At 38.7% G+C, this 19,335-nt stretch overlaps 1 protein-coding gene across 50 annotated transcripts in view; it reads left to right on the forward strand.

Moving 5' to 3' along the window:
* magi1b (membrane associated guanylate kinase, WW and PDZ domain containing 1b) overlaps positions 1 to 19,335 on the forward strand; it is a 118,909-nt gene that overhangs the window by 72,735 nt on the left and 26,839 nt on the right. For 19 of the 50 annotated variants that reach the window (XM_078947347.1, XM_078947361.1, XM_011475074.4 and 16 more), the window contains 10 exons: positions 1,005 to 1,124; positions 2,769 to 3,011; positions 6,272 to 6,497; positions 7,839 to 7,921; positions 8,726 to 8,761; positions 11,724 to 11,781; positions 12,441 to 12,544; positions 14,534 to 14,650; positions 16,453 to 16,638; positions 17,173 to 17,832. In XM_078947347.1, the coding sequence (XP_078803473.1) occupies positions 1,005 to 1,124; positions 2,769 to 3,011; positions 6,272 to 6,497; positions 7,839 to 7,921; positions 8,726 to 8,761; positions 11,724 to 11,781; positions 12,441 to 12,544; positions 14,534 to 14,650; positions 16,453 to 16,638; positions 17,173 to 17,832 (1,833 nt within the window). Of the gene's footprint in view, positions 1 to 1,004; positions 1,125 to 2,768; positions 3,012 to 6,271; positions 6,498 to 7,838; positions 7,922 to 8,725; positions 8,762 to 11,720; positions 11,782 to 12,440; positions 12,563 to 14,533; positions 14,651 to 16,452; positions 16,639 to 17,172; positions 17,833 to 19,335 lie in introns of all 50 variants that reach the window. The other 31 variants (XM_011475077.4, XM_011475070.4, XM_078947362.1 and 28 more) reach the window with 3 other exon arrangements.

The raw sequence follows: 19,335 nt of genomic DNA on the forward strand, positions 1-19,335 counted from the left end.
AAGTTAAATGTCGAGGCCGTTGTCGGAGTTGAGGCAGGTTTACATCATGTTGTGTATGAGAGCTGTACTGGTAGTTATCAAATATGGACGAGATCCATCTCCTCTGTTTATGGCTGCAAGAGTGTAATCCATGCTCGCTTGAGTAAGGGTGTTGTGCATGTGTGATTTATCACCATTGTCACTGAGCGTAGCTACTGAGGTAGCCTGTCCCTATATCCCCACACATCTATTTTTACCTGCTTATTGCTTACCAGGCCACTGGAGACAAAGTGATTGGGAGATGAAGAGATCAGGAGATGAAAGAAGGAGAAGGTCAAAGGAAGCAAAAAAAAAAAAGAAACGAGTGTTTAGCTTCTTCAGTTTTCACAAAACAAATTAAACTGTTTGAGTGTTTTTATTTTATTTTCTATTTCTTCAGTTTCAGAGAATTTTTTGTGTTGAAATGGCAATAAAGTAGTGAAAATCTGAGTGGTTAAGATAATCACACAAAATTTCTCGTAGACACTCACTTTAATTTCTTTCTGTTAACTTTGGTTTGCCGCTCATGCCGTTCTGCCCAAGTGCTTTTCAAGGCAAAGATGGGAATCTCGCAGGGTGCAAGCCAAATCACATCCATATTCACACATAGACTCACAATTCCCCCAAACATATGGCCCATCTCACTAGGTGCTAACACAGTCCTTCACACTCTGACCCGGTGTGAGCAAACGTCAACAAACAAAAAAATCTCTTATTTATGGCCTTCTATCTGTGTAGCTTACCGTATGTCCCTAGTTAGAGAGGATTTCATCACAATAAGTTTAAAGGTTTACTTTGTTGTTTTTTTAACCTATTCAACTAAAAAAGGGAGATTGTTTTACAGTTTTTTATGAGAATAAAAGAAATCTGAAGGACCAAAAGTGGTGTTAATTACAAAAAAAAATACAAGTTTAAGACTCTTCCAATTGAATCTATTTTTTGAGAATTGACTTTTTGTTAAATTTCTGTTCCTTTTTTTCTTTCAGGTACTACACGTGCTCCACGGGACCAAGAAGTTCATGGTGTGGATTACAACTTCCTCTCGGTGGAGGATTTTTTGAAGTTGGAAAAAAGTGGAACCCTTCTGGAAATAGGATCATACGACGGTAAGAAATTTTGATGAAAACCCTCGATAAAAGTTTCATTGTCTGATGAAGGGAAAACCTCTGCGAGAAAGAGCTGTGTAACCATCAGAACCGAGTTCCTGCAAATATCTTGCAAAGTAAAAAAAAATCCTACTTTAAGCCCAAATGCCACCTCTTCTAGAACAATTTGAGTCATTGTGTAGCCCAACTGAACACAACACTGACCATCCCAGAAGGGACAGTTCTTAACCCAGAGAAAGTGCCGACGGCATCTAAATAACACCCATTTTTTGATGTACTGTAACTCCTCAACTGTTCACTTGATCAACGTAAATCAGCTGACTTGGAGAAAATTGGCTTTTTATATCGGTTTTGCACCGATATGTAATACATTTCTAACATGAAATTTCGCATAACAATGTAAATTTGCTTTTCTCCACTTCAGAATCCACTGGAATTACGTAAACAGTTGAAGAGCTACAGTAGTCGAAAGAATGAAAACACAAAAACCTAAGCGCCAGTATTATACGCTTAAATACGTGGAAAGCTGTTTTTTTGTGTTTTTAATTCACGTAAATCACTTTTTCAGGCAGTTGGCTTCTTTTTGATTCTCCTTAATGTTTACAAACTGGTGTAAACCAACAGACCAACTCTTTGTTTATCCCTGGGCTCCCCTCAGTGTATGCTGGGGACAGGGTTTTGTGTGGGTGAAGAATTTCAGCTTCAGCCTTTAACTTGAAGTTTAGTTCTGCTTTGTGCCGACTCCAATCACACAACTTCAAAAAAAGCTTGAGCCATCGCCTTACACCACCAGGCTTTGCGGTTGTCATCCGTGTTTTCATGCTAGCTTTTTTGTGCTGAAAGGTGTGCTGCACCCTAATGTTCAACAGCTAGTGGTTTAAAAAAAAAAAGTTTTTTAATGTCGATATAAATAAAAACACATTGTGTCCAACATAAAAACAAAAAGATTTCTTCATAATCCATTGGTGTGAATAGACTTTTTGTTTGGCTCATGTAAAGGCTATTTTTATGCTCATTTCTATGAGAAAACTGTAAATGTGTCAGCTAACACACATCAGAGAAGAATTGAACAAAAACAAAAAGTAGATGCCTGTAGTTGATGACACTATCTGAATATCTCTGGGTGGTGTTTTTTGTAGGCTGCAGCCCTGGTCTGACCTTGAGGTGAACTTACTGGGACATCCCCTCCTGGGGGGATTGGCAGCTGTCTTCATTCTATGAGAGCAAATGGTTTTTAAAAAAAAATCCTCCCATGGTGTTGGGAAGTTTCAGAAAACACAAGAGACAACAACTGCCGTACGCAAAAACACTCGTTTGACTTGGCTGAATAAACCTGCCTGTTTGTATGAATAAGTAGGAAATTAACAGAGCAGCTTGCCAAAAATAATGCTTTCACTTGAGTGAAATAAAACTAATTCTGATCAGCTGAAAAGGTAGAGGTGAAGTTTAAACAAAAGATCATTTGAAATTCACAGTAGGAATATTCCCCCGCATACTTTCACATTGCACACAAAGGCTGTGAGTAACACCCCCCCTTCACAGGTTCACACAGAACCTTCTGACCTCCTCTCCCATGCCCTCCTGCTACTTTTTGTCTTTCTAATCCCCCCCCCTCTTCTTGTCCACCCCTCCTTTGTTGCCTAGGTAACTATTATGGGACGCCCAAGCCACCGGTGCAGCCCCCCGGTGGGAAAGTGATTAGCAATAGTAGTAGTGGCGGTGATGTGCCACTGCTCGTCGGGCTCAACAGTAGCCTGCCAGGCTCGCAGAACTCCACTCCTCGACGCGCCAAGTCCTACAATGACATGCACAATGCTGGAATAGGGTTTGGAGAGCCGCAGCTGGAGGACGACGAGGACCTCCCTGACATGAACAGCAGCATCACAGGTACGCAGACACGACACGCCATGGAGAGCAGCAGAACTGACCTACATTTCATCTGGATGAATCAGAAATTCTGTCTGGCTATGAACTTTTTTTTTTTTTACTTGTCTGTTGTTACCATAGTATTGTTCATTTTAATTTATTACTAATTTGAGGGAAAAGTCGCGTTTCTCCTAAAACTTCAGAGTTTAGACTAAATTGCCAGCAAAAAAATGATTGAAACAAAACAAAGCAGGTAGTTTAGTCAAGTCACACTTTAGACCTTGTTCTATTTTATTAAAGGCTTATTTTCAAATGCATAAAAAGCTGCAACTTGATTAACACTTAAATGTTGCATGTCAACTGTCCTCATTTAAAGAAACCACTCATTTCAGCAGGAGAAATTCATTCTTCTAATTATTTGCTGGAAACAAAATATTCTCAAGATAAGTAAATAAACGATGTTTCTTTTAAACCCCAGCTGACTTTTTGAAGATTTTGATGCTGATAATGCAGAATTTCATATATTTAGTGAACATTTATTTTGTAATAGGTTCTAAAGAAAATAACCCTTTATGGCAAAGCAACATGTTAAGAATGACAGAATGAGGAAGTGACACTTAAAAAGTGTTTAAACTCGGCGTTGAGATTTCAATTACCGTAAACTAGACATCACTTCTTTTTTCTATTTACTATTTTTGGTCAGAACTCTTAGGCTGAAAGGACACAGAGACTGCTATTGAAAGTTAATCAAATAAGAATATGATACCTTTACTGATATATTTTAAGTCCTACTCTGATCATCTTTTTTCTGTGGCCTTTTAACTGGGATTATTACTTGTCATCCCTATGTTTACACTGTCTCCCACTAATTTACAACCCCTTACAACCCAAGCTATCACAAAAATAGTGACCAATATTGCAGCTATCCAGCTGTTCAGTTTAGAGCCAGATGTCAGCTCAGACGAGGAAAAAAAGACGTAAATGGATCTATTTAGAACGGAGAGGAGCAGGGAGTCTATGGCCTGACGATTGTAGTTTATACATAACTACAAGCTTTTTCAAACATCCTTTTTTTTCTGCTCCTGATTCTCAATGATGTGAATAAAGAAAAACTCAGAAATGCAATTTTAATCTTAATTTTCTTTTTATATGTTCTCCATCATGAGAAAAATGCCATAAGGACATGTTGAAATACCAAAAACCCCATTTTCATTGGAGTGGGTCTTTCAAAGATAAAACTGGAGACTACTTCCCCCACAGAGCGACAGCTGCTTATCTGACAGAATCCTGTGGACACGTTCCCTGTGCTTCAGTCACACTTTCAGCCACTCGTGACAGCCGAGTGCTGATGGACGAAGTGGGAGGGCGTTTCCTAGTGGGGTGAAGGTAGCAATGGAAAAAAAAAACACAGAGGGAGGAGCTTGGAAGGGGGAAAGTGTGGAAAAACGCTGGACAGGGACAAAGAGGAGCAAGCAGGAAAGAGATGTGTTTGAGGAACAAACTACATGTTTAGGAGAAAGCAGGAGAAGTAGAGGGGTCACAGCTGAGGCTGTGCCAGCACCCGCAGGACCTTATCTGACCGGTGAGTAAGGGATCTGTAAGTTTGACTGAATATGCATCTGGAAATGTTAAACAGTGCCATCTGGCTGCAGGCAGGAGGGACTAAATGACTGAGCCACTCCCATAGTTCACATAAATTAAATAATGAGGTGATTGTTCTGTTGGCCTCATTGTGTTAGCTACTCAGAAGAACTCTGAGCGGAGTAACTCCCCCCTAAAGTTTTTTTTTTCTTTAGAAAGATGTTTATTTGCAGTCTGGGATCGTGTTAGGTATAACGGTGTCAATCGAACGTGAGAATGAGATAACAGGAAGCTAGGTGATGGCACCTCCAAAGCTTTGATTCTAGGTGCAAAGTACCCCCAGCTGTCCAAAGAAAATGTCTTTACAGCCTCAAAGAGCAATTTGGCCAATTGGGTACAACTGCAGGCATGTCTGTGCTCTGGAGCTCCGTTCCCCTCTTAGCTCCTCTTTACCCTCACAGTGACAGAACACTGCGGAGATGATAGCTGAAAGTGAAGCTTGTTTCAGCTCCCTTAAATACCTGCCATCACATGCTGGTTTCACAGTTCACTGATAAGACTGTTTGGGGATTTAGTTCAATGATCTGAACATGTTATCCAGCAGCTTTACACTCACAGATGATGAGATCTGTAAGGTCAATGGTTGGCGTTTTGTCTGGTCCTGTGGTTGAATCTTAGAAAAAAAAAGGTTTCTAGTTGTGTTTGAAGAATCAAAAGGTCTGGCCTTTATTTTTTTTTCCTGAAAACAATGAATTCATTCTTAAGCTAAATCTCAGCTCCACCCCTTCAACCCTGACCCTTCACTTACCTGTTAGCTCTGAAAATGAGGTCAAAGACCACCACTAATACTTCAAGAATCCATCAGAATTATTGCTCATAAAATAAAAAATGATCTTTCAGGTTTGACTTAAAATCTGAAACGGGTGGGTTATTAAACATGAAACATGAAACAGAAAAAGCATTTTATTGTTTGTTTGTTTTACATTCACATGGATATTGTAATTTGAAAATTACCCTCAAAAAAGGATGCTGGTAACCCCTGTGCTATCCTAGGCACTTTAACATTGGGAGTTGGGTCATCTAGACCCACTAGACGGTGCGCTAAACCTGTTATCTTCAATGATTTGTGATCTTCACTGGTGTCCATGGATTACATGAAATCCGCTTCACCTTTATCCCCTTTTGTCATGGTAGGGAGAACACGTCAATGTAAGGATCGGGTCATCTGGACCCCATAGGATAGCACAAGGGTTAAGGTTGTTTTAAAAAAAAAAAATAAAGATGTCACCTTTTTAGTTAAACTGAAATGAAAATGGATTCAATATTCAACAATAGCTGTCATTTCTGATTCATCCTTAGGCTCTTTTTTTGGTCTATGGTATCCTATTAACAATGTGGCCAGTCTTCCAGCAGGTGATGGGAAATTTATTTAACCCCTTTGATTATGATTTTGTTAAAAAAGAAAAAGAAACCACATCTTGGCTTGGTTGCAAATTGCAACTGCAATTTATTCTTAATCTTTGTTGTAAATCTTGGTGTGGATTTGTATCTCCACTCTTTGAAACAGTTGTTCATACAGGCTACTAAAATGTCATCTTCTGTATCTTCATCAGACTTCTTAAACACTTTTCCCCCACAGAACTTGTTTTTTGGAGGATCTTTAAAACTAAGCTGTTTGTTTTTTTCACGCCTTCCTTCAGGAGACTCCAGTGAATTAGACGAAATTCATCATTCAGTGCGCCCCTACGTCCCTCGCCAGAGTGACCTGTCCTACTCTGGGACGAGCCCTTCGCCATCGGCCACCACGGAGAGCACACAGCAAACAAACTTTCACCTGAGCCATCCTCCCCAAGAGGACCAGCTGGGACCTCTGCCTGAAAACTGGGAGATGGCCTACACCGACAGTGGAGAGGTCTACTTTATAGAGTAAGTTACCAAAAAAAAAATCACACAATCCAGTCATTTTCCTGTAAACATGATCAAATGTAGTCTTTGCTAAGAAAGATGCTTCAGCTGTCAAATATTTAGTTAAAAAGGAAACATCAACACAGATCCCCAACAGTTTTATATTATTTTGAAATAAAAATGACATGATCGATATAGTAACCCCAAAAAAAGCAGACATCCATAGTTCACCTTTTTCTGGTGCTGTTTAAAGTCCCACTCCAATCATTTCTTCATCTACATTCACAGCGTTCATAGCATTCTTCTGATTATGATTACGCCATTTTTAGCCAAAATCAAAAAAACTAATATGTGGCGAGTAACATACCATTTGAAAACGAGCATATTTGTGACGTACACTGGGCGGGCCACAAGCTCCCTGATCTGCTCCATTCTGATGCATCCATCATCTTGAAGACAAATAGATGCATGTTCGTCTTCGTTTTCCTTGCCCAAACTGACTCAAAACTGTACGGCTGGATAGCTCCAGTGTTGCTGGCCATTTTTGCTGCACCGGAAATGGTAGGTTGGGGGGTGTGGGAGCCTGTAAGCTAGTGAGAGAGCATTAAAACAGAGAGCTCTCATCAACAAGGACATGTTTTAGAAACACTAAAATGCAGTTGAGACAGGGGAAAAAAATCAAGCTTTCCTCAAACTGTGCTGTCAATGATCTTCTGTATGTACAAATACACATTTACACCATCTTTTTTCATGTACTTTATTAACAGTAGTAGCTTTTTGTACCACTGTCAACTTACACTTGCGTTAGGCTTTTTTCGGACTTTTTTTCTTTTTACAAATATTTTTTCACACGATGAAAAACTTATTTATATTAGAATTTATTAAAATTTGTGCGGGGGTTTTATTGTGTGAAAAGACAAATCCACAAATTTGTTTCATCTTCTCTCCATAACCTTTAGACACTAAAATTATTCAAACCTTTACTTTGTGTGGTAGTAGATAAGCTAGTTACTGGAATTAAATGGTTGAATAAACCTTCTCCTGTATGATTGTTATTTTTAAGTAAAATAACTTTAATTTGAGAACTATTTTAGAAACTTTGTGCTGCTCTGGCTAGCAGAATATAGAATATTTACTCTTGCATTAAAGGCACAATGGCTGATGAGTTTTTAGTGTCACCTCTAAAAGTTAATGTGTTCAAAGAATTTTCCAGTTTATTATTAAGTTCATCTGTCCTGGCCAGTCTTATTGGTTTTTTAAGATTTCCAGACAGCAATGCGTTTTTGACCACGGTCAGAAAAAAACCAACAACTTCATATTGGAAAATGCATATTGATGTTTTTTTGTGTGTGTTTTGTGTAGCCACAACACAAAGACGACCTCTTGGATAGACCCTCGGTGCCTGGACAAGCCGCAGAAACCCCTGGAAGAATGTGAAGACGATGGTACGGTTACCCATAATGCTGTGATCTTGTGTGGACTTTTGGTGCCGTTCTGACCCAAATAAAGCCCACTGCAATTATTACAGTACACATCAGATGAGCGCATCAGCTCTCTCACTGTTTTACCAGTATTTTTGTGAGTTTTTGTCATTGTGTGGAAGTTTGCTTGGACAACTACTGCTATACTGCAAAATATGCTACTACTTTTGTTATTAAACTTAAAACAATTTCCTCTATTAGTCTGAAAATTTGATCATTAACATTAATAAAAAAGCTAAAATTTGATCATTAACATTAATAAAAAAGCTCAAATTTACAATACAATAAACAATAAACTGTCAAAACAACAACAACAATTTAAATACATACACATTTAAATAAAATGTATATAAAAACATGCAAAGGTCACTGTTAAAGTGAATAGGCCATTTGGAAAAGATGAGTTTTTAGCTTTGATTTGAAATGTGGGAGTGTGTCAGTGTTACGGAGGTCAAAACGGGTTAACGTCTCCTACTGAGGTGGTGATTTACTATTATTACTTAACTCAGATACCTGTGTGATGATCTTTTATTTAATTTTATTTAAGGATTAATCTAGTGTGTGTGCTTTACACACCTCTACACTTTATACATTTTGCCTGCAGTTCACACAAAAAGTTATTGCTTATGTTTTAAGTAACGTCTGCCACCTAGTGGTCTGGCGATGATGTTACAAGCATCTCACTTGGGTCTTGTTGATTCTCTGCCCCCTTCTTGTCTCTCTTTCCAACAACACCCATGCTGCTTTGCTGCCCACCCTGCTGAGCAGAAGGGGTTCACACAGAGGAGCTGGATAATGACCTAGGTAAGAACCTTTTATCACCGTCTTCCTTGCTCTCAAAATATCCAAACTCGGCTGTACGAAAATAAAAGGAGCCAGTGCATGAAATGGTAAACATGATCACGAGCACAACGCCACAAGCTGTGCTTCATTTATGGACCTTTAGCACAAATGTTACTGTGACTCAGTCTTCCACATATGAGAAGTTTTCACACTAAAGACGTGACATTTAACCTCATTAATGCAGGAAAAGAGAAAATTATCTATTTCCACTGAAGATTTGATCGACCTATTAATAGTTACATCAACCTGTCTAAAACCGAAAGAAAAAGCGATAAATAAACATATAAAAGTATTGTCTAAAATATCATATAAAGGAGTTATTTCTGAAGCAGGAGTAATTTTAGTGATGTAGCACAAATACCTATTTACCAATTTAAAAAGAATACTTTAAATTGACTTTTTTTTCAGTCTTGTTGTGGTTCTATTTTTAGTGTTTCCTTATAAATAAAAAGTTCTTACATTACTTTATTTATATGTCTATAAAATAAATAACTTCAACCATCAAACTGGTTCAGAAAACGACCTTGATTGAAGAAGTTTGAGTCCTTGTAGGCTAGCATAGACACATACAAAGCTCCTTTCTGTTTTTTTTGTCTGTATTACCTTAGGTGATTAAATCACTAGCAGGGGAATTTCATTGAATCTTTGGTTAAAGATTAGACATGAAATGCCTTATTTAGTACAGTTGTCTTGTTTACTTTGACTTTAGCTTCAGTTTGATACAATCCTGAAAAAAGGGGTCTTCTTTAATGTGGCCCATCTTACACCACAATGACATAAAACAGGGTTTGTGTATGCTTAAAAAGTCTCTTAAATATTTTTGAGCCAAGTTACATTTCTTGAAAAACCTAAATTGTCCTAAATTCTAATAGAACATAATCTTTATTTTTGTTTTACCCACAAGAAAAGAAGTCCACTTTTTTTTATTAAATATCAGTTTTGAGACTCTGTCGTAGTTAAAACAGGTTCATAGAAATCCATATAAAGCAAATTGTGTTGCATTCAATTATTTTTTAAAGCTTTTTTTTTTTGGTGTTTCACTCAGTGGTTTATCACTCTTGCATTTTGAATCCTTTTGTTGTATCTATGTTTGCTAAACTAGACATGGTAGGCATTTCTGCTGTACACTTGATCTTAAAAAGTGGTATCAAAAAAAGTCTTTGAAAGCCTTAAAATACATTTTTTTTGCAACACCTCAACTCATAAAGTCCTCTTTTAAGTTAGACACAATCATGTAGATATGCTTTTATAATTGTTTTACCGTGGACAAAGTCACTGCCACGGTGTGCCTGTGTAAAGTCAATGTGGTGAAAATAATAAAAAGGTACTCTCCCCTTGTCTTATTTGCAGTTAAAAATGAAATCAGAGTTGATATAGTGTCTTAATTCCTTCATGTTTCTTGTGGGATGAAGTGGGATTTTTGAGTCTTTCCTCATACATTGCCTCATCATGTTTCCTATACTTTTCTTTCCTTCCTTCCTTTCCTTTTGCTCCTTCACACATGATTATTACAAACCTACACAGGTGCTCCTCCTGGAGCAAAACTAGTGCAGTGTGAAATCAAGTGGGTGATTAGAATTTTGCGCGAGGTGAGGCGGGACCAAATTCCATTTAATGTTCCGGTTCAAAACATCCGAATAACAATTCAGCACACCCGCTTCAAGGCTTTACCCTTGCATCTACACTTACTCGGTGGCCCTCGCAGGCTTAATTTGCCTCGTGTGCTTCTATGTAGGTTTCACATGCAAAATACGGAATAATGAAAGCTCTGACTGTTTGATTTGTTGCTGACTGCACTTCTTTATTAAAATGCAGAGGAAGAGACTCAACAATTGGATGATTATTACTGCAACATGCACTCACAGGACAAGGCCACATTGGATAATTGTAGTGTTGTGTAAAACTTGATCATAACGGGCAAAGATTTGGACAATTTGTGTTTATAGGCAGTTAGCCTCTTGTAATAGAAATTTGCAGGTTACACAATCAGCAAGAGATTGGAACTGCTCCGGTGGAGAAAAAGGCCTCCACTCAGACAGACTGAACCATAAAGACAGAAAATTGCATCAGTGGGGAAATTGCATGGTACTGAAGTAGGCCCCGGTGTGTTTATATCTTTTTCTAATCAGTGCTTAACGTCCCTGTTACTTTGGAAAATTCTGAAGTGTCTGCGTGAGGATGCTTTCATCACCACTGATGGATTCTTTCCATGTCATCTCCTCTGAAACACTTTTTCTGTAGTTCAAGGAGAGGTTTCAGCTTGATCTTCAGAGCAGGATATGACACAGAAAGCGTACAAACTTCAAATGATTCCCTTAAACGTCCATTTAACAGTTGTGAGACTAATATTAAAATAAGCAGAATTAGGCAAAATTAAACCAAGGACACTTGTTCATCAACTAAACTATTGAATTTAGCGTGTTAGTCATGAAAAGAGAGATAAAAAGTGTTTCAAAAGCAGCTTTTTTTCCCTCGCTACTTAATTAATCATTCCTGCTGATTTTAATTTCCTGGAAATATTCCCCCCTTTTTTTTGGTTCCTCAGTTTTCCTGATCTTCACCTGTATCTCTTCCTTTGCTGCTTCCTTCCTTCCCACCTTGTGTCCCCTCCCCCTCCCCTCTCGATGACCCCTCTTCTTTCTTATCTGGACTTCCTTTCCACGTCCTGCTGTTGAAGTCCGCTCTTCTTTCCCCAGAGGGGCGTCTCTGTGTTCTTATCCAATATGTGGATATGTCAGCAGTGTGAGGTGACAGGAGGAGAAAGACTGGCAGCCTGAGTTTCTGTGTCTGAACAGAAATTGACAGGCAGACACGAGACGGGCTGACAGTCAACACTAGATTGTCTTTAATGGTTAAGTCTGGCTTCTCCTCAACACTTCAGCCTTCAGTAATTCTCTCTGGTTTTTGTTTTTTGTCTTAGCAGAACTTCCACCAGGATGGGAGAGAATAGATGATCCTGTGTATGGCGTCTACTATGTTGAGTAAGTGGTGCACAGAAAACAAAAATTGTGGACAAATGCAGAGGACCATGTTGAACATCAATTTTTTGTTATTTTTTTGTTGTTAAAATCTAAAACATTTATTTGTTCACAAGGGAAGATTTGTTGCAAATGTCTGTGAATCTCATCCTATTTGAAGCCTTCAGTGTTTTTCACACCAGCTTCATGCAGAGTTTTAAAGCAGAACCTGCAGGTTCAAGGGAAGGAAGCATTTATGTTTTAAAAATGTATGTACCCCAGTACTATTGTAGTACTTCCTTAGGTTGTAGTTTTTCACTGTTGGTCAGTTTCAGTGTTATATATAATTTCCAGTTATATATTAAAAAAAAATACTATTCAGGGTTTTGTTTAGATTTTTGTTCCTGGATTTAATGGTACGTTGCAAATTAGCGACATACGGCATGAAAGGGTTAAACTTACTCCACAAATAATTGTTGTTATGGTGTTAAGGACCTCAGCCAGGGGTCTCTGAAGCTAGCGCTGCATGTGTTTGTTAATCACAGTTTATCACTGTCCCTCTCCCTTAATCTGCTCTCTTGATCCACTTTCTCTTCTCCTTTTTCTCCCGTTTTCTGTTGCTGGTTTTTTGCTACCCTGGTTATTTATTCCTTCTGTGCTCCTCTATATTTACCCTTCCAAAGTCATATCAACAGGAAGACCCAGTATGAACATCCGGTGCTAGAAGCAAAGAAGCGCCGGCAGCTTGAGCAGCAGCCTCAGCCCCAGAGTCAGCAGCCACCTGAAGGTGAGCGCTACATCCGAGGTTCGTTCACTAGCCCCCACCAAGGGCGTCATTTTCCTTTTTCTTTCTTCATGTGCATGTCTACATATTGTCTGCATGTATGCTTAGCTATACTTCCTTTAAAACAACTTGATGTTGCTACGACTTATGATTTGCTAAGTTCTCTCTCTGCCATAAAAGCTCTTCAGTACAGCCTCTCTGTAGTTTAGGTTGTGTTTTTGCTCTACCGTTGTGCTAATTCTTGAACTAACCTTCAAATTTCTCTTCCTAGCTAAAGTGATCCGTGAAAAAGAAACCCAGTTCTTTTAGTTTTTAAATTTTTATAGGTCCGGGCAAAGTAGTTATTTTATTTATTACACTGCAGATGGTAAAAGAAACCCAATAAACTACACTGCTCCTTTTCATAGCAAAATCTAAGAATTATTATATAAGAAAAACTGAGACAAAGCACAGAAATATAAACAGACTCCATGATTCAGAATTCAAGTCGAGCCTCTACAGCAGCAATTTCCAAGAGGAATGTGCTTTCGAGTTTTCCATTTAGTTCTAGAGAAATATTGACCATTTTCTAAATCACCTGCTGTTATCCTCTGGGATGATCAAGCCTTGTTTAACTTACTGCTTTCCCAGGGTTCCATCACAGCATTTCACCTTCTTTTTAGGAACTTCATATGGACACGCGTGAAGTTAGTTGCTTGCTGCAGGACAGAGCTTTGACCTGACTTTCTCATGACCTCTTTGACCAAACGTACTCAGCTCAGTCACAGCAAGATGCTAAGATTTAAGTTCAAATCTTTATTCTTCCGCTTTTGTGCTTGACAGTTACTCATTACTACAGCGTAACAAAAAGAATCCACTTAATACTCATCTGATAAGGAGATTGTTAGTTGTAGTTGTTGCATTTCAAGCTAAATAGGTGTTGCAATGCTCTGGGAGAAAAGTCTTCCTCATGGTGTAACTTTCTGTTGATGTTAAGTTTACTTTTCACACAAGTCATCTTATCCTATTCTTTTGATCCTTAAATGGGCTGAACTTGACACAAGTAAGCTGATGTCCATGGATATATCAGATGTTTTCCACTTTATGGTAGTTTTTATGTTAACCAACTTTGTTTTTTTCTCCAGCATTCATTATATTATATTCAGTTGAAGATGTTTTTCTCCAATTCAGAATCCTGTTGAAACCCAAGCTTAAAAAAATGAAGTATGCTCTGATCATGCTTTAAATAGTTTTCCAAACGCAAAAAAAAAATGAAGCCTCTTTCCATGTCTGTGTCACGACTGTAAAAACACTAAAAATGTTGGCGCGTCTGTGAAATCTTAAAACCTAAGGCTGCTCATGCATTTCTGATACAAAGTTTCTACACAAACTTGAGGCCCCAAAAAGAAATTAATTGTAAATGCAGGTCAGTTCATGAGGGAATACTGCCTTCTGCTCCTCCTGTGAAAAACACTAAAATCAACTATTTTACATCACAGATTTTTTTCTTCTTAATCCGCATTTATGTCACACCTTTAAATATTCAAACCTAAATAAGGTGCTTTAAATAGTGATATATATATATATATATATATATATATATATATATATATAGATAGATAGATAGATAGATAGATAGATAGATAGATAGATAGATAGATAGATAGATAGATAGATATATCTATAGATATCTCTCTCTCTCTCTCTCTCTCTCTCTCTCTCTCTCTCTCTCTCTCTCTCTCTCTCTCTCTCTCTCTCTCTCTCTCTCTCTCTCTATATATCTTGGTTATGTCAGACATTTGAGGTTGTTTTATAAAACTAGGCTTTAAATATGTGATAATTTTGTGCTTTAATATAGTGTTTTTCTTTTGAGAGAAGTTATTTGTTGATTAAATGAATTCACGTTAAAGTATTTAACAAGGAATTTTAGGATTCCTCTGTAAAATGCAGAACAGGCTTGCTGTTCTCCTGTGAAGACTCCATCTAGAGAATATGTGCCTGTTACCGTTGCAGAGTGGATCGAGGACTCTGCTCTGGCGGGCGCTCCATTGACCAACTATGCCTCCAACCACGAGACCTACAGGGACCCTCAGACGGGCCCCACAGTCCCCAATGCCATGGGACAAAAGCGTAAGTTCTCAAAAGCCGAGTTAAACCCTGAACCTCAAGGACAAAAAACCTCACGCCCATTACTTGAGTAACGTACTTGCAGGCTGTTTCACCCAGAGCGACTCGTTATGAGTTCAGCAGACTTCAGTTCTCTCTCATTTCTGCTGTTCTTCTGCCCAAGGCCATCTTTTACTCTTCCTAATAAGAGACAGGTTATTATTGTGACACTTTGAAGTTACCAAAGAAATTCTTTAATAAAATTGCTGTGAGCTGATGGTTTTTTTGATCCAGTCTATCCTCAGGACGGTGTTGGTAATAAGAATGTCAAATGTGGCTCATTTATTTACTTCTCCGTTGTTTATTTGTTAGGTTGACTTCATGGAATTTCTGCTGTGATATTTTATTTTCAAACCTGTCTTTGCTCATCATTTGGCCTTGAGCATCTTTCCTGATGCTCCAAGTTTTCTTCTTTTAGCTGCCAGCTCCTATTGTAGCAGCCTCCCACCAGCAACTTGTCTAATTATCCCAGCAGTGTCAGAGAATTAACTGCCTCTCCGTCTCCCCCCATTGCTCCATTGTGGGCTGACTTTTTTTTTTCTTTATTGATCTCTTTGTTTTGAGGCTCTTTCGCTCTTATTTTCTGTTTTTTTGTCTCATCTCCTGTCACTTTTTGTTGCTTGTCTGGATCGTCGGTCTCTATTTCTTGCTATTCTTGACTTTCTCTGTCCACATAAAGCTCCTTCAGGTATAAAAAAAGTGTATTTCTTGTGTCCTGGTCAGTTGCTACATCCCTGGAGGATAAATCAGTGATATCAACTCACAGCACTTTCATCAGTGCTTTAAATGGCAATCAGAAGCAAACGGGCCACAAAAACACCACAAACAAGGACACAAACTGACTCCAAGGGTAATGCTTTTTTCATGAAAACATCAACTCCAGCCATGCCCCAATGCATTATGGGGCTCTTCCTCATCTTCTAGTTTCGATCGCCCACCTTTGCCAACATTTATTTGTCAAAAGCAGATGAAGTGAAGTGCTGGAAACAATCCTAAATTGTATTTGTCTTGTGTTTTACTTTGAAAATGACAGCCGTGCCAGTTTGTGTTTTCATATGAGCGCCGTTCCTTGTTTTTACTTTTTCTCAGCTTTGTTGAAGATGAACAATTTCTCTCTAATCATTGACACATCATCTGACACATATGTTCTAGCCTAATCTAAATAGCAGCGAATAAACTGGATTGTTGTTCATGTTTCAGTGTAACATGTCATGGTTCGTCACAGCGAATCAGCTTGCACTGGTTTGCACAGATGCTTTGGCAAAGATTTTTACACTGGATACCCTTCCCGACACAACCATGTATTTATACCCGGATTATGAAATATAAATTAGGTGAAAAGAAATTGATTACAGCGCTGAGGATTGTTTTTTCACAAGTGTCAAAGCTACTGAAAGCAGAATTTTACATTTTTACCAAATAAGAAAACACTTAAATAGAGATTTGTTTATTGCACTAGGAATTCTAGTTTTTAATTATTTGTAACTTTATTTTTCTAGTTTTTACTCAATAAAATAATCATGCATGACGACTTAAGAGGTATTGGCCAAACATGATTGGCTATTAGCTGTTTTGTTGTCATCTTGGGTCAGTGTTTCCTCTGAAGTTCCATTTACCCCAAACCTGCTATAAATAGTTACCAAAGTCTAAATACTATCTAAAGTCTTAAGATGGCACAAGTAGACACTGAATACAAGCTTTTGGTGAGTTTGTGCTTCCACATATTTGAAACCAAAGCTTAACTATCCCTATTCACTTCTGTTTAGGAGGGAAGCCTTTCTTTACGAGAAACCGGTCTGAACTCAAGGGGACCTTTATCAATACCAAACTGAAGAAGAGTCGCCGGGGTTTCGGTTTCACGGTTGTTGGAGGAGATGAGCCGGACGAGTTCCTGCAGATAAAGAGCCTAGTCGTTGACGGACCTGCTGCCCTTGATGGGAAGATGGAGACAGGTAGGTCGCCTGAATTTATTTATTTATTTATTTCTCCTATTTGTTTTTAAATGTCTCCATGGACTCGCCCCAAAATATTTGTCTGACCTGATTCAGGTGTACAATCCCCCCCGCTCCCTTAGGTCAACAAATCAGACACAGCTGGTCGTCTCGAAGACCAGGAGAAAACTGAGAGGTGACCGAGCCTTCTCAGTCTTCGGACCAAAAATCTGGAACGAATTGCCCCTGTACCTCAGACAGATAAACTCACTCAGTATTTTTAAATCTGCTCTTAAAACATATTTTTTCACTTTGGCTTTTAACTGAGTTGGGATCCGGACCTATTTTATGTGTTTTATGCTTTATATTTTTATGTGCTTTTATTAATTTTTGTATTGTTCAGCACTTTGGTGAACCTTGTTCTGTTTAAAGTGCTTTATAAATAAAGTTGAGTTGAGTTGAGTTGAGTTACAGCACCGACTGCTCATGTTGTTACTGTGAAATGTGAGAGCTTTCTTGCATTATAACATTCTCATTTTTCTCTGTACTCTTTAGGTGATGTGATTGTGAGTGTCAATGACATCTGCGTGCTGGGCTACACACATGCCCAGGTGGTGAAGATCTTTCAGTCCATCCCAATTGGCTCCATGGTGAATTTGGAGCTGTGTCGTGGCTACCCGCTGCCCTTTGACCCCGACGACCCAAACACCAGCTTGGTTACCTCAGTGGCTATCCTCGACAACAAGGAACCCATCATTGTTAACGGCCAGGAGGTCACCAACAGCTATGATTCTTCAGCCTCTTACAGCAGTCAAAGCACTTACAATGGCCCAACCAATAGTGGGGCACCTCTCAACGGCCTTCCTCGACCAATCAGCCCCTCCACAGAAGTGGCCTCTGATACATCCTCTCAACTTGGCTATTCTAGCGATGTCGTGAACCTGGCCTCTTCTATTGCAACACAACCTGAGCTGATTACTGTGCACATGGAGAAAGGAGACAAGGGCTTTGGCTTCACAATCGCGGACAGCCCTGGTGGCGGAGGGCAGAGGGTAAAGCAGATCGTGGACTATCCCCGCTGCCGTGGCCTCAGGGAGGGGGACATCATAGTGGAGGTGAACAAGAGGAACGTGCAGAGCATGTCCCATAACCAGGTGGTGGACCTGCTCAGCAAGTGTCCGAAAGGCAGTGAAGTCACCATGCTGGTGCAGAGAGGTGAGTGAAAACAAATGCACTGCACACTTTGTCATTTGCTAGCATTGTCAGAGAACAGAAAGAAATGTGGAGTCGTGTAACAACCTCTGATCTGTTAAAGATCTGAAAAACTAAACAAACCTTTACCTTAAATTTGCTTAAAGCTATAAACCAGAAAACAAGGATTTTATAGTACAGTTTGTGTCTTTTACATGTCACATTTATTGACACGTTTATTCAGAAAAAGGAAAGTGTGGAATCAGAATCCAAACAAAATTGCATCTAATGCAAGAGAGATATAGCTTTAGTATGGAAAGACACTAAAGAGAATGCTGAAATTGCATGTAAGGCCATGTCTGAGAGGGTAGACACGATGATGATGATGATGGACTTGCAACTAATGGCTTTAAAGATAGTTGAATGAAAGGCAAACCGGAAGATGGGAATTTACCGATAAATGTTCTCTTTCAGTGTCTCTATTGTAGAAGCATTTTTTTATATTGACTATATCTCTGCATTTTGTAGAAGTTTATTTTTGAAGACTTGGAAGTGTACCAAATTCCTTTCTCTGTTGCATCTGTCTTTTGTCTAGGTTTTTCTTTGACACAAGGTGGTGGGTTCTTTGGAAACTGTGCAGCAGCAAATGAGTTTGTGTTTTTTTATAAGGGGGGCACTAAGTTTTTGTCGGGCCTTTTGATTGACAATCAAGGTTTTTACAGAAACTTGAAAGAGGAACAAAGCAGCTGTGAATAGAGGAGAAAAGTAAAATGATTGAATTTCTGTATTTTTCATCCAGCTCCCCCCAGACCTGCAACACCATTTGTGATGTAAATTATTAGGCCATTTTCTCCGTCAGACTTTACCTAAATTTCTCTGGGCTTTGTTAATATACTTGGCAATATAGGTCTTTTTTTTCCTTGTATCCGTCCACATTTGGGGTATGTTTCCTCTTGTTGGGGAAGCACTTCAAACTGTCAGGAGAAATTGGTCTGACGAATGACAATAGACTCTTTTTTTGTTTCTTTTACCATCTTAGATTCTTAAAAAAAAATATTTAAATCTTTAAAAAAACAAAAAGAAAAAATCAGTACAGTTAATCTCTGTTTTAACATTTATTTACAAATCTACCTATCCAATAATATTGCTTTCTTCTATTATAGCGTCTGCTCTTTACTGTGCTCCTTATAGAGCAAAAGCAGCACGTATAGACCCAAATATGATCAAACATCCATTCCCTTTCCTCATTTGTCAGTAGTTTAAATCTATTCGGGGAAAATAAAAACACCATTTTCTAATGGTGAAAAATCATTTTTCTTGATAAAAAATATTCTCTATATCAAGAACATCAATGAAAGGTTGTAGTTTCGGAGCCTTAATTGCTCTCTTGCTCTCTCAGCTGCTCGTTTCTGTGGATTGCTTCACTCACAGCAAGAAAGCTCATTGGTCCTTTAATTGGGTCCTGATGCCGGCTTTGCTTACAAAGGCCGACATGTCGCCTCTGGTTCTACCGCTCTGCGTTGGACC

This window comes from Oryzias latipes, chromosome 5, assembly GCF_053564925.1.
Source record: "Oryzias latipes strain Hd-rR chromosome 5, Olatipes_Hd-rR_3.1".
NCBI lineage: Eukaryota > Metazoa > Chordata > Actinopteri > Beloniformes > Adrianichthyidae > Oryzias > Oryzias latipes.